Genomic DNA, 15,311 nt, shown 5'->3' on the forward strand with positions numbered 1-15,311 from the left:
AATGAATCTCCGATTGGGTGAATTCTTGCTCTAATGAAATACTCCAGTGATATGGACTACTCCTCAAGTCCTCGAAGTCCTCAAGGACTTCAAAATTTTTGCTCCAATGCTCTGGTATCCCATTCGGTAGAATTCAAAGAATGATGGTATAATGATTATATATATATATATATATATATATATATATATATACAATCAAATGTATGGTCAAAAATAAGCCATTGCTAGCCGCTGTTCAACTCAGATTCTTTTCATTTTAACTTAATTATTAACGGTGCTCTCAGCCTACCATCCGTTTGGGCAACCGTATACCGAACGTAGTCCTGTTAAAACGCACATTCACACACACAAAACTCATCAGAAACTGAGGTGCAGGCACTTCTTGGTGAGTCATAACAAGAGCGTGACCAGCACACCTTTATTTATACTGACGGCTCCGGACGCGATGGCCGCACAGGAGCCGCCTTCGTACATAACGTTCACCCCAAATCAAACCGCCTGTCAAATTACAAGGCTGTGTATACGGCTGAACTGAAGATGATTTGGGCTTTGGGTTGCACCGACTCCGTTGGCCATATGGAGCCCATAACCTACTTTTTATCCAACAGATGCGTGAAAAAAGCGAGGAGATAAGGCTACTTCCGATATATCGCATATATCTGTATGTCTTCAAAATAACTAAAAATGTGACCGTCATTTACTAAACTCGAGTCGTCTCCCAACATAGCATGGAGCGTTTGGCGCACGGACCCCGGCCAAAAATCGCGCATGCGCTCCGATGCGAGGTGCGTATGGCTTCGTGACGGCCAAAGCTACCGACATGCCCCTAGCGGCCGGTCCAAGAACTAATCATGCAGGCGTCTGCCCCCATTACCGTGATGACGGAGCGCGCTGGTATGGATAAAATAAGAAGTATTTGAGCTATGCCCGTAAGGCCTTTCATAATTAGAAAATTGCGCAGTGCTCAAAGCATGCAGGTCAGCATGCTTAATAAAGAAAAACAAATCACTTTGAGCTGACATCCGAGGTGAATGTGCGAATTGGCCGTCAATTTTCTCGTTCGGCGAAGAATGCAATGATCGGGTCTAGGGGAACGGCAGTGATTGGTTACAAATCCACTTATGCTACCCAGACCACTGAAGCTAATTCAGGTGCGCAGCTTGCTTAAGATTTAGCACGAAAATGGCTTTCGGCTAACATGTTTCATATTATCTTGGCAGTTATCGTGTCCACGCGAATTTCAGCGAAATGCGGCATGGCGTACGAATGCCAATGTAACCATACTAGCTAAATAACACATGGATGGAGAATGCGGCATGGCGGATGTGGCCGCGGCCGCACGATTTTTGTGGGTCTGATAATGCTATTTCTTTTAATTTATATTTAAAAGGACAGGAACGAACAACCTGCCACCTCAACCATTTCGGTTAACTCTTCTCCTGTGACCAAACTATATCCCCATTGTTGAATATTATTTAAGCCAGCGATCCCGTTCAACGACGGATCACTACTGTGGTCTAAGAAGCTTTTTCCCAAAGTATCTGTGTCCATACCAAAAGCGATAACTAGCATGATCAATTGCTAGTTAAAGCAAGCGGACGGGCGAATCGACATTAGATGTCAATATGGTCCAAATTTTAAAGCAAATTCAAAAAACTTACTGATCTGAATTTAGCGCATTCACAAACGACTGTTTGGGCAACTCCTCATAATCGTTGGAATTCAGGCTGAAAGCCAGGCAACAGTGTTGCAACTAGCTGACTATATATGAGTGTTGGTACATACTTTACATGCGATGTCCATATGCTGAATGTTAAAAACTGAAAACCTAGTCGAAATATTCCCTTCCTGCGGCGAAATCCTTGTCAGGTACTACCCCTACTCCAGCACTGTTATTGCGAAGTTCTATTATGTAGTCCTTTTTATATCAGTTAAGTGCTTAAAAATAAAATACTCGCCACAACGAATGCATGTATTGCGAGCAGCTCCACGCACGCCCTATGCACATCGTCAATGCACTAGCCACATCGCTAGTCAATGTGTATTCACAAGCGCAGCAGGCGCCTACCCTCCTTCAGTAGCAGGTGTCCCGAGCCCTGACGGAAGTTGGTGCGTGAGAAGAAAGAAGTTGTGACATGATGGTTCAACTTCTCGACAGCTTGCTGGTTACACACGCCGAGAACACCTTGACGATGGATCATGTCAGGCACATGAAAGACCATCATGTGCAGGTGCGGTGTCACCATACTGGACTGATGCAGTGCACAGAAGATTTTCAAAAAGGTCTGACATTCTTCAATGACTTCGTCGGCATTTTCACTTATTTCACAAGTGTCATTACTTTTAAAAATTTCGCGTACATATTTCGGAGCATCGAAGCGCCTTTGCTGCCTTTCGGCGTCACAACAGATAACAAATTTTCATTGACGATTGCTTGAATAAGGCGAGCTCTGTCCCGACTCTGCAGACTGGAAAACTGCAGAGCTCCCTAATCAGTGTTGACCAGGTACCCTCTGAGTCCCAAGTCATGCAGAACCGAGTAGAACAGACCGCGGGACACATCGCTGGCACTTCTTGCTCCACTAGTCTATCGAACAACAGATAACTTATTCTAAAATACATGTGCAGCACGTCTAAAACAACACAATCAGGTGAAAAACACGGCAACAAATTTTGACATTTTGTGCCCGGTTCACCGCACCGTATGTCGTTGCGAGGAGCACCACCACCCTTAAACAGGTCTTCCTTTTTACATAAACAGTGTAAAGCGGCGAACGAGGAAGTTGCAGCCTTCATACCCAAAGAAATGAGGATAAATTTGCAGTCTGGCGCAGAATATCACTCTGACTTTGACGGTTGATCCCTGAATCTGAATCGGCTCGGTATCGAACCACGAATTTCTTCGTTGAAACTAGCCACAATTTTTTTTGATGTTGTCATACCGCTCAGACTCCTCTACCACACCAAACAAGTGGGGTCCTTTAACATTTGAATCAGTTTCATCAACAAATGTAATGGTGAAGTTGGCAAAGGTACAGAATTTCCCAACGTTTGCCCCATCTGCCGAAAATTCTACACGTATAGCGCCATCATTACAGACGGTTGGGCCAACCTCTTTCATGACAGATGCCATACTACGAAATGATCCATTTGCTGGAGACTGGATATATTGACTAACTGCTTTATTTTTGATTCGTCACTCTGTAAGGACGCTGCACAAGGAGGGCGTGCCAGGAAAAAATTTTCGAAGCCGGTTTTATTTTCTGTGCGATATGTTACTGTCATCCAAAGCTTTCAAAACGGTGCTGGCCGATCGTGTGCTATTTTCATCTAAAGAACCAAAGTGTACAGTTAACCCGTGACGAAGAGCATCTAAGCGGATTTTTTGTTTGATTGGTCACAAAGTTCGTCCCGAAGTCCCCCTTGCCCTGTCTATTGCACGATCTTTTGATGCACGTAGTTTTGATTCGAGCAGCGACGCCTCTGCGCTCACTCTGTCGCATTCAGGTTTCGAAACGACCTCCACAATTCGGGCATCAACTTCAACTCGTCATTCGAAGAACTCCGAATCAAACTCATGTTTTAGTCGATCTAGAGACCACCCACCCCGGCATGACTTTTTTGAACCCTGGATTCTAGCACATGATTTCCGCAAGGCACTGACTTTGCTCGTCGAAATGGGGCGTCGCAGTGAGTGTGCATCAACTTCCTTAACCAGCACCAGTGCCGTGCCTTTGGCACAACAGTCATTATCCTCATACAGTTTCAAAAGATAAGCTTTCCTAATATGTAAATGCGAATTTTTGACAATCAAGTTTCCAGACAATTGTATTTGATTCATAGTGTTGAAAAATGAGGGCTTCAAGATCAACTGCAAACCCACTAACCCACCCACACCATCTAGCAACGCTGTTTGTACAACTTTATGAACAGGTAAAGCCGCACAGCTGCCTTTTTACGCAGTGTGCCGTCTGCGGACCGCACCCGGTACGGCTCGCAGCGGCGGCGGCGCATCTTTACCGCGGCGTCGCGGTTCTGCAGCTCGTTGGTGTCACCGTGCTCATTCACAACACGGATCCACCACTGGTGGTAGACAGGGGTGGCCACCAGGCTGATGATATCTGCGAGCGTTCTGTCGTTGAAATAGCCAGCGTCTGCAGTCTGGATGTCTTGGCGTATGGTGCAGGCGCGCTGCCCTCGCTTGGCGTACTTTAACAGCTGACGCACCTGAGAACATATTTGCTCAAATCAGCGTGTGGGTTTCACCCATCGGATGTTAAGCATGTCTAGACGTGTTCCGGCCAAGTCGGAGCTGGGTTAACGAGCTCAAAGAGGACGAATGTTCTCATAGAATACATCCCATCTCAACCCTTCAATTTTCAACAAAAACACCCTGGCGATTCGACATGTCCTGATAGATTGTGCCCGGGGCACAATATACCAGGACATGACGTACGGTGTAATGACACCCACAGAGAGGATATCGCGGTTGGTCTTCCCCACATAACAGGTATCGGTGAGTTGCGTATGTGTGTCCTATTCTCAGGCGGCATAGCGTCACTTCATCCCGCCTCACCTTACGACAACTGGACGCCCATGGCCCCAACCGGGGCTTTATCTCTTTCAGTTGACTGGCAGCACGCGCAACCCAGTTCGTTTGCCACTGCTTCAGCATGAATGCAGATACCACTGCATATAGGTCGTTAGCTGTGACTGTCACAGTAGGGATGCAAGTTGCGGGTATGGCACGCCTTGCTGCGGCATCAGCTACTTCATTACCACATATGCCAGGTGCCGGGCGCCGAGTCAGGTGCGCTTGCGTGACTGTTTTGACCTTTTTACCACGGAAGAGGTGCTTGACGTAGAAGAAAAGCCCACGTGCTCCACTTGTGCTAGAAGTATCCAGCGTACTCCAAAAACTGGACGATTCAGAGGTTCCCATCCATCCCTGTAGCACACCTGAAACGGTTCTTGCTGCAGCTGGATCGGATCGGGCACCACCTCACCACGCCTGTGGACTTCTCTGCCAGTGGTCTGGAGCTGTCGCCATACTCTGCCGTACTGAGAGCCTGGATTTATAGGCTGTACGGCGTAACACAACATTCTGGCGTGGAGCACTCCGACCACTACACGGTGCACTGTAAACACTCATTTGGGAGGCTGGCACAAGTATAATGACTCCAGATTCCAGCCGTGGATGTGCCCAGGCAAACCTGAGATGGCCTTGTTCGTTGTTTAAACTCATTTTGACCCTCTCTTTTCAACAACAATGAGACCCCACTCTATTCAACAACATTGAGACCTCTTGTTTCATTCCGGGCAAGGGGGGCCCCTTGAGGACAGTACCAGCGACGCATGACCGTTTTCGGTCAAGCGCTGAAGAACCGTTCCGTCCCATCGCGAAGTGTCTCCTGGCTGTCATTCTGGTGACACGGGGCGGGATCTCCTGGTCGACGCGCAGGCCCTTAGAAGGATATATCAGATCACGTTGTTCTCCTCCCTGACACGGGAGGTGTTCTGATCCACGCAGTTGGCCCCAGATTAGCACAGGAACCTTCATTGACGCAACAACATCCCTTATCGATGCAGGTGGTCCAATAGCTGTCACACAGACTCCAGCTCCATATTTGTATGTGTTCTTCGGAGGTACTGAGGACTCCTTGAACGTACATTGTAGATGAAATAGGGTCCCAAATGTGCATTAGCATAGCTAATCCCTTCAAAAAACCTAGGTGAGTTCACGTACAGGTCAACAACCTTGTGAATATGCTGTCTCTAGCTCTCTAAATTCCTGAGATCTCAGGGGGTCAAATTGACCCCCCACCGGAGCGAATGGTATCCAACCGGTCACCAGGCGCGTACTAAGCGATGGCCAATAAGCGAATGAAGAAGATGATGCATCTTGATGAAGATGACTGGTGAACTAGGTAAATCGGTATGCATGTTTAATGTAGTGCAAAAGTAAGCTAAACACAAACTTAATCTAAAAGTGGGGGGAACCAGTTAACACTGCTGCCCCCCCCCCCCCCCCCCCATCTGTTTCAACACCCATGAGGCAACTCGATACAAGTCAGCGGCTCGCTCTCAGAACGCAACTCCAATGTGAATGTCTGCGTCCCAAAACACTCGTAAGCTGATGTCGGTTTGGTGTAGAACAAGATTGCTTTTGCCGACAGCCTGAACATCCCGTTCTCTGGTACAAACTCCCCATTGCATGCTGTGTTTTGGTGACTAGTCTCACCTAATTTGTGTGGATGCAGCCAATCTGGTGGCTAATTTTCTTCCTGGACATCCCCTTAACACGCGCCCGGGTGGCCGGTTGACACCATCCGCTCTGGTGGGGTCAATGTGACTCCCCTAAGATTTCATGAACTGCCAAGGCTAGAAACACCAAATTCACAGGGTTTGTTAGTCTGTGAGCTTACTTGTGTCAAAATTCGAGATTCCTAGGTCGTGACCTTTGGGTCAAATAGTCACTCAAGGTTAAACTCCACGCTGGTATCCAAAGTGCTGCAGAACCCAGATACCTGTTCCAAGCAAAAGGTTGCTGATACTCATGTAGAGTCAGTGGCATTGTTCGACCTTTCAAAGGTCAGGGTGACCAGAATCATACCAGACCGTTTTGACTTTGACGCTTGAATAAGCGCCCATGATTTCTGTAAGCAGAATGTTTCCCAAAACAAGGCTCTGACCGGGCTATCTTAGATCAGTTACCTATTCTGACCTTAAAAAGTCCATGAAAGAAAGTGTGATGAGGTCCTGTTATCAATAAATCCGAAATGAGCATCAGAAACTACTCCATACATCACGCTAGAGAGAAATAAAACACCTAGTTTCTTAACTTGATCTGACTTTCGCACCTGACCCCTGGTCGAGGACATCTGTTCTTTCATTTGCTGTGTTTGATTAACTATCTCAGAGATGTATGGCTTCGTCTCACACTCCGTTGCTGCATCAGATCGAACGATTCCCTCGAAATTGTTCTTCGCTGAATACATGGCCTGCCGTTGACCTGCCGCAGATTATCGACCTTACAAGGTAGATCTAAGTTTTTGATATCAAACGATCCGCTATTCGGCTATCTAAAGCTATGCAAAATTTGGCTCGGCTGCGCTGCGCCGTTCGGAAACTATGCTGGAAATACCTTCGGCAGCCAAATTGACTCCTCCCCCGCCGCCACCCACCTGAGCGCGAGTTAATGCATTTAGTGACTTAAGTACGCGTTGCGATTAAAAACTTCGTTTAAGTAATGGTAAAAACGTCCATATTGTTACTAATAAGCAAGTTGGTAGTGAAATGTTCATTTTGATTGATATCAATCTAATTTGATGCTAGTTGCTACTTTTGGTTATATTTAGTTGATTTTGGTAGCCATAGTTCATGGCTGGTATGTGACATAAGCGGCGGAGAAGAGGCGGGGGCCAGCGGGCGACAGACCTGATTGTTGTAGTAGGAGGACGTGGGAGGACGGGTTGCTCTGAGTCTTCACGGCTCGGGAGGCTTCTTGAGATAAACCGGCAGGACTTTTGTCGGAATACATTTGCTGGGTGATGGCGGATATCTTAAGCAGAGATAGTTAACGAATATCTTCGTTCTAAGGTATGACACGTACCTAGGCGTAACTAGTTTTACAATCTGTTGACGTTATACATGTTCTAAACTCCAAGGAAGCAGTAAGTGAGCATTATCTGTGCTCAGCTGTCTGCTTGTGGGTACTCACCTACCTATTTGTTATTGTGCATTTGGTGATGGGCAAATTGTGTAAGCTGTGATAGATGAGATGTAACAATATATCCATAGTGATGGTGTCAATGTGAATGGCATACATTAAGAACAAGAAAGTCATCAAGACTGAGTTGGAAGAGACAACAAGTATCAGGAATATTTGTTCCTCTTCCTAAATCACAATGAGCCTGTAACTGCATACATGGGTCATCAATTGTCACCCATTTTCTCAACATAGGTACCAGCCTGCCATGTACCTCATGTCTGAAAAATGCATGCAGGGCCAGACCAACCTTTCAAGGAATTTGAATAGTGCCATGGTAAATTCAAATGCTGCAACAAAATTAAGCAGATCATGCAAATTCAGCACAAGAGCCCTATCTGAACTCAGGATATCTGCGTCCCAGTTTCAGTGCACTGAGGGTATTTATATCATTTGGGTGTCTGATGCAGTTGTCAGATTTTTTCAGACTGGCCTGCTGGTGGAAATAGATGAAACCATCCTTTTAAAGAGGATTCTGATGGAACTTACAATGTTTTGCCGAAAACCTGACTCAAATTCTATGAATATCTTGTGAAGGATTAATTGTAATCTGTTATGTAATCTGTGACAGAATTTCCAGCAGTTTAATATATTCTTTGATGAAGTAGATGATAGTTTGGAATGCTTTGGGATCCTTAGGATGCATGCCTATATCATGCAGGCTATGTAGCCATACCCCTTTTTTATCAGAGGGAGCTTTCATTTCAAAGTACTTTTGAAGCAGGATGTATTGCATGCATCATAAACCACCACCCAAGTCTTGCCACTTCAGTGCAATAGACAACTTGCATCACATTCTGCCTGATGGACCTGGAGAGTTTGTACCATGTCATAGCACTGCCTTTGTTGCTGTGGGCCTGGTGTTGGTCAGTTGCAAGCTTATCAGCTTGCTTGGTCTGGCCAAACAATGCACCTGCTCTGAGCTCCAGTTCATTGTTGCTAAATATTGAGTCCAGTACATCTCAGACCATAGGTCTAGAGGTGACTTATGGGTGCAAAATGACCCTAGAAGTTGCTGTGCCCTAAAATGCCAATCATCATCATCATCATCATCAGAGGTGACTTCAATACATTATATTTGTATTGTGCTGTCAGGAGGATGGCCCACTGCTCCTTTGGTAAACCCTATCCACTTGCACTGTGATATATCTCTGGGCAGCAATTATTTATAGGCTTGTGTTGTATGCTTTGAAGATCTTGAAACCCCCAGTTTTATACAGAAATCAGTACCAGTTGGTGGTACTTCTCATTGAGCAGATATTTTGTTAAACTGACAAGTAGTAGTCATGATATTGTAAAATAATTGTCACATGTTCAGACCAGGGAGGCAAAGCCACACCTGCTCTGCTCATCTGTGTGGTCTTCTGGGCATATATGTCTGTTTTCTTGAAGTGCTATGCTGGTGAAGCATTTGTGCACACTTTCACAAATGGTGTTATGGGAATGCTACCTGGTGCTGAATGTGCCCATGCCTGGGTGTCTTGATAGGTGGAATGGGTGAATTGCACTAAGTCATAGTTTTGGTGACTGTGATCAAAGAAACTGACATATTGGAAAAATATGATGATTTTGGTGGATACCAGTCACAATACTGGGGGCATGCACCTATGTAGTTTTCATGACCTGGCTGTCTAAGCTTGGGCCACAGCATGTTGCATTTGGGACAGGTTTTAGAAGGGCTTATATTGACAGCTTCCTGGACAGACACAGGTGCACCCATGGGTCAAGCGGCATCAAGATCATGATTCTATTTACAGCTGGCATGTTTTTCTACATTGTAGAATCGGTTTCACTTCTCTGTCTTCTCTGGTCATCCAGATGATGTCATTCCTTAGCTCTGCTTGCCAAGACCTTGGCCTCTCTCTGATCTCCAACATGGAAGTTCCAGTCTTAATTGAATGAGGAAGCAAAATAGGTTTGACATCACAATTTTGCTGAAACAAGGTGTTGAGTCAATGTTTCCAGTTATTTGAGTGCTGTGAAATTGGACATATTGCAGTACATGCAAATACTTGTGCTGTGCTGCTGAAAACTGCATCACAGTATGGTCAGTAGCTGTACAGGTTTAAGCCTGTCAGAAGGGAAGCCAATCATGCCAGAATGGCCCAAACATACTGCACCCATCTAATGTGGTGAATGAAATGGCTCGTGCGTTTGCGGAGCGTTGTGGGAGAACAAATACCGCTGCCGAGTTCACATCCCACGTGCTCTTTGTGAAGCAGCTCAGATAAAGTTTCATACAGCTGAGGAGCTCTCATGTAACAAGCCTTTCAGTGTTTGAACTTATATGTGCCATTAAATATCCGCACAGCGTGGCACCTTGGCACTATGGGCACCTTTCTTGCGAACTTTCTTGCTGTCCTTTTTTCTTGAGTCAACACTGGTTTCGTGCGCTCGGAACAGATACACTGAAGAGAACGGTGTGCGCCAGGGCAGTGTTTTAAGTATTGCGTTGTTTGCTGTCATGATAAGTAATGTCGGGACAGTTTTTCTCAGTCGATTGGTCGCTCGCTTTACGTTGGTGATCTCGACATCTGGTGCAGCTCCGCCATGACAGCGTGCATGTCTCGCTAGTTGCAGTTGGCTGTGACTCGCGTAGAAATGTGGAGCATGCTCAACGGTTACAGTTTTGACCTCGAATGCAGGTTCCATCCACTTTTGCCTTCTGTTTTGCCGGCGTCGGTGTCCCGACATGGCGCTTAAGTCTTGTTGACTGCCATACTCTTGTGGCACAGTTTTTGGAGGTTACATTCTGATGAGCCTTTGACCTACAAGGAACATGTTAGCATTATACATGACAAGTGTTTAAGGACACCGAACATGTTAGAATGCGTGACACGGAACATCTCATGGAGCAGATCGTCAAACGCCTTTATTGTTGTACTGTTCATTGATTAGATCTAAACTTGACTACGGGTATTTTATGTATGACCGTGCGCCGACCTCCTTCAAACTTCGTTTAGTCATCATACGCCACGCTTGCAATTAGCCAGACTTTGTTATATCTCACCATCTCGTACGTAAAATGACCTGTGGGTTTTGACAACGAATTTGACATGCACTCTTTGTATTTCAGAACTTATTCAAGATGGACTTCGGGTATTTGTTAGATCTAGCCAAGCAAAATGAAGACCATTCCAAGATCTTGGTATGTATGCTGCATGCTTAAAAAATGCAGTGCTGCTTTTCGTATCCACGATATCAATCTCGAATGCATTTTGACATGCTCTGTGGAGTCTGGTGCATTTTGTCCATGTACGGGTGGTCGTCCTCATTTTTTACCGAAAATTCTGATCACGTCACTGTTGCACCTCTTGCGTTCCTTCCGTAGGCATTGTTTATCCGTGGGGTTAATCATAAAGTGAGGGGCCTTGCGTCGGACCCTTTCTATGTGGGCTGGAATATGCAGGAAGGTATGCATTCAGTAACACTTCCATTTATTCACACTTGTGCATGCGTTGGTCACAGTTTTTTTAGAGGGAAAAATGGAATTGCATTGCTAGCCATAGCACATTGATGGCGTACGGAGTTTCCTCAGCATCTGTCTTATTCTGTATGTGTTAAGCATTGAAAGCACCCTTTGCTTTCTAACAGGCTAAGGAAAAACGCTTCTCAACCGAGCTGTCGAAGGCCAAAAAGTTGGAAAGATCACGGGTCAAGACCGGAAATATTCAGAGATTTCTGGCCCAAAGAGATGCAGAGGAGAAGAAAAAACAGCAAGAGGCAAAAGATAAGAAGGAGGTAAGGACCACTAGAAAACACAGAATAGGACATCGTATAGTTTTACGGATGGACTGAGACGAGATATGGATAACATGGGTGAAATAATGGTCCGAACTGCCGTACTCGTGTAGTTTGTTCGTATGTGCCTCTGTGCTGAATGGAGAAGCCCGGCTCTTTCTACTTTTCAGTCATTGTTAGATCAGGCTGGTACGATTTGATTGGTAATGCCAGTTTTCCTGAAATTCTTCTGAATAGCTCAGAATTTGTATTTGAAGTAGCTGCTCCCATGGGAGAAATATCATTTGACTCCCTGCTAACCGCTATGAAAGTAATGCATTTAGTTTGTCCTGTTTTTCTAGCATGTGTGTTCTGTAATGTTTGCAACACACTTAGGTGTCAACATGGTTGCGTAATAAATGCTGCGAAAGTTTGAAAGACTGTTAAGACAAAAAATCTGCGAACATGAACCTATTATCCCGCGAATTCAATGAAACCTTATACTATGGCCCTGATTTCTCTTCTATGGCGTTTACCACAGTGGCTCTTTTCGAGGAGCACTTTGGCTTTGATAATGGGAGTATCACATGATCTAAGTAACGCACGGGCTCAAACTTCATTCAGCACGCTCCTCGGTGACCGGCTCTTGCCCGCTGGACCAATCACAAGTGTTCTTTTATGCGCATCAACGGAAGTGCGCGCGGCAACAAGACTATTGCAAAGTGTTGGCAGTGTGATTTGGATTCGAATTAATTGAAATTGAAATCCTTAATATGTCTTGACAGTGCTGCGCTATTATCAGTGGTAAATGGTCCTGAGGTTTCATTAGAGAAGGTCTTTGAAATATGCCCCAAAGGTGGTACACCGCCTTCAGTGTTTACATTCTAACACACCCGGCGAGCATGATGGCGGTGGCCGTGTTGTCGACAGTTAATTCCAAACAGTTATTCCAGCTCTGATCCCAGGTACTGCATTATATGACCTATATTGGTATGGAGCAGTGTCTGTAGGTGCTGTAGATGTTCACAATCCTGGATGCGTAGCGGCCGCTCACCGACACGCTCTCTCCAGACGCTGCTGAATCTGAGGGACCAGCAGAAGGGCTCGAAGCGGCGCGTCAGTGCTATGCTGAACCGAAACAAGGCGGCTAATCGCTCGGTGCTGGAGGACGCCAAGGACAAGTACAACACGGCCGCCACCATCGACGGTAGGTGACGGACGGAACCATAAGACAGGTACAACACAGCCGCCAGCATGGACGGTAGGTGACGGACGGAACCATAAGACAGGTACAACACAGCCGCCAGCATGGACGGTAGGTGACGGACGGAACTTAAGACAGGTACAACACAGCCGCCATCATGGACGGTGGGTGGCGGACCGGATTTCAGGGCGAGTGTAGTGGGGCCGCCGCCAGACATAGTGGCGGCCATTTACATTTATGAGGCTTAGGATATAAGGCTGAGGGTATAAGGAGTGGGTGGGGTGGGTGGGAGCGGAATTGGTATGCACAGCCGTCCCTTATCATGTGTTCGGTTGCTCTTCTTGATCGGGGTGAGGTGGCCCGAATTGCACGCGGATGCTTTGTGCAGTTTCGGAGATTTGCTGAAGTTGGAGGCACGCAGGTGCTCCGTGCAGTTTCAGAGATTTTCTGAAGTTGGAGGCGCGCAGATGCTTTGTGCAGTTTCAGAGATTTGCTGGAGTTGGAGGCACGCGGATGATTTGTGCAGTTTCGGAGATTGCTGGAGTTGGAGGCACGTGGATGCTTTGTGCAGTTTCAGAGATTTGCTGGAGTTGGAGGCACGTGGATGCTTTGTGCAGTTTCAGAGATTTGCTGAAGTTGGAGGCACGTGGATGCTTTGTGCAGTTTCAGAGATTTGCTGGAGTTGGAGGCACGCGGATGCTTTGTGCAGTTTCAGAGATTTGCTGGAGTTGGAGGCACGCAGGTGCTCCGCGCAGTTTCCGAGACTTTCTGAAGTTGGAGGCGCGCAGATGCTTTGTGCAGTTTCAGAGATTTGCTGGAGTTGGAGGCACGCGGATGCTTTGTGCAGTTTCGGAGATTTGCTGGAGTTGGAGGCACGCAGGTGCTACGTGCAGTTTCAGAGATTTTCTGAAGTTGGAGGCACGCCCCGAAAGTCGACATGGAAAATGGTGGAAGGATCGATCTCATGTCTGATGAATGGTGGGGGCATTGGCTTCTAGACATGGCGATCAAAAACACCGATCAACAGTGTTTGTGAACCGAAGCGTCTGTTGCTATATAGAGAAGCGGGTTCGCTCGGCGGCGTGTAACGGTGGTGTGTTTGTTTCTCGCGTCGCAGGTGCTTATCAGCCGGACGAGGACGACTACGGCTACGAGTCGAAGACGGCCTCGGATATGTACAGCAAGCTGTTGCGCCAGTACGAGAAAATCCCTGACAAAAACTATTTGAAGAGGGGCAAGGCCAAGTCGAGCGGGCGCAGTCTGGACCTGGCTGCTACCAAGGTGAGGCGGGTCGTGCTGGCTGGCCTGCCGCTCTGAGCAGTCTCAACAGATGGACCCACTTCATGTATCATGTAAAGGACAAACTGGCTCCCCCTGAGCGGATACAGCGGGTGGGTGCGGGCGCCAACCGCCGTCGTGAGTGCCAGCTGGTTTGTGGCGGACCGTGTGCGCAGGTGGACTGTGTGCCACCTCCTGTGCTCGCTGCCTGATTAGTGCCACCTGTTTCCGGCGACAGGCTCGCGTCAAGCAGTCACTGGACCACCAGGAGGAGGAGGAGCGCAACATGAAGGGTCACCGGCGGCGGCGCAAGCACGCCGAGTCGACGGGGGCCGAGGCGTCGACGCGCTCTTCCTTGCCACCGCCCGGCTCGCCCGGCGCCGACCAGCCGCCGTCCAAGAAGAAGAAGCCGACGGTCGTGCGGCGCGGTGGCCTGCCGCCGCCGCCGGGGCTCGACTTCCACGCCATCCTGGCGCTGGCGGCCGAGAAGCAGCACCAGCCGATCATGGTGCCGGAGCGGCCGAGCCCTGCCGACACCGATGAGCGGCCGCTCACGGCGAAGGAGAAAGCCGAGATCGAGCAAGTCGGCAGCGCGAGCTGCGCAAACAGGGCAAGCTGCCGCCGGCCAAACACAAGGACTACAATGACGTGCTCCCGGCCAGCAACAAGGGCGGCAGAGGGCGGGGCGTCGAGTCGGCTCGCCGCCGCGAGGAGCCAAGCGCCAGCAGGGGCCGGGCGGCGTCGCCGGAGCCGCGGCCGGGCCCGTCCGGCGCCCGGCCTACGCCCGACGCCGGGCGCAAGCCGGGGCCGCCCACCGACGTGCGCAGGAGACCATCCCCGCCGCCACCGAACGCCAAGCGGAGACCGTCTCCGCCACCGAACACCAAGCGGAGACCGTCTCCGCCACCGAACGCCAAGCGGAAACCGTCGCCGCCGCCGGATGCCAAGCGGAGACCGTCTCCGCCACCGAATGCCAAGCGGAGACCGTCTCCGCCACCGAACGCCAAGCGGAGACCGTCTCCTCCGCCGAGCGCCAAGCGGGGACCATCTCCCCCACCGAACGCCAGGCGGGAAACCGTCTCCTCCGCCGATCGCCAAGCGGAGACCGTCGCCGCCGTCGGGCGCCAAGCGGAAGGCGCCGCCTCAGTCGGAGGTAAAGCGGAAGCAGGTCCCGCCAGCTGACGCGAATCGGAAAACAATACCCTCAGAAGACGTGAGGCGGAAGCAGTTCCCGCCAGCGGACATGAAGCGCAAGCAGTTCCCGCCTGCGGACATGAAGCGCAAGCAGTTCCCGCCTGCGGACATGCGACCGAAACAATTCCCTCCAGCCGACATGAAGCG

At 48.5% G+C, this 15,311-nt stretch overlaps 1 protein-coding gene across 1 annotated transcript; it reads left to right on the top strand.

Annotated features, from left to right (window-relative positions):
- The first annotated feature begins 7,462 nt into the window (after nt 1–7,462).
- LOC119107346 (protein SPT2 homolog) lies at nt 7,463–15,187 on the top strand. Its single transcript, XM_037230772.1, has 7 exons — nt 7,463–7,599; nt 10,845–10,916; nt 11,363–11,509; nt 12,560–12,695; nt 13,810–13,973; nt 14,209–14,553; nt 15,179–15,187. Exons 2-7 carry the CDS (start codon nt 10,857–10,859, stop codon nt 15,185–15,187), a joined length of 861 nt encoding a protein of 286 aa, XP_037086667.1. The 5' UTR covers nt 7,463–7,599; nt 10,845–10,856.
- Nucleotides 15,188–15,311: the final 124 nt, after the last annotated feature.

The sequence above is a fragment of the Pollicipes pollicipes genome, unplaced genomic scaffold (assembly GCF_011947565.3).
Source record: "Pollicipes pollicipes isolate AB1234 unplaced genomic scaffold, Ppol_2.1 Scaffold_6686;HRSCAF=7923_pilon_pilon_pilon, whole genome shotgun sequence".
Lineage (NCBI taxonomy): Eukaryota > Metazoa > Arthropoda > Thecostraca > Pollicipedomorpha > Pollicipedidae > Pollicipes > Pollicipes pollicipes.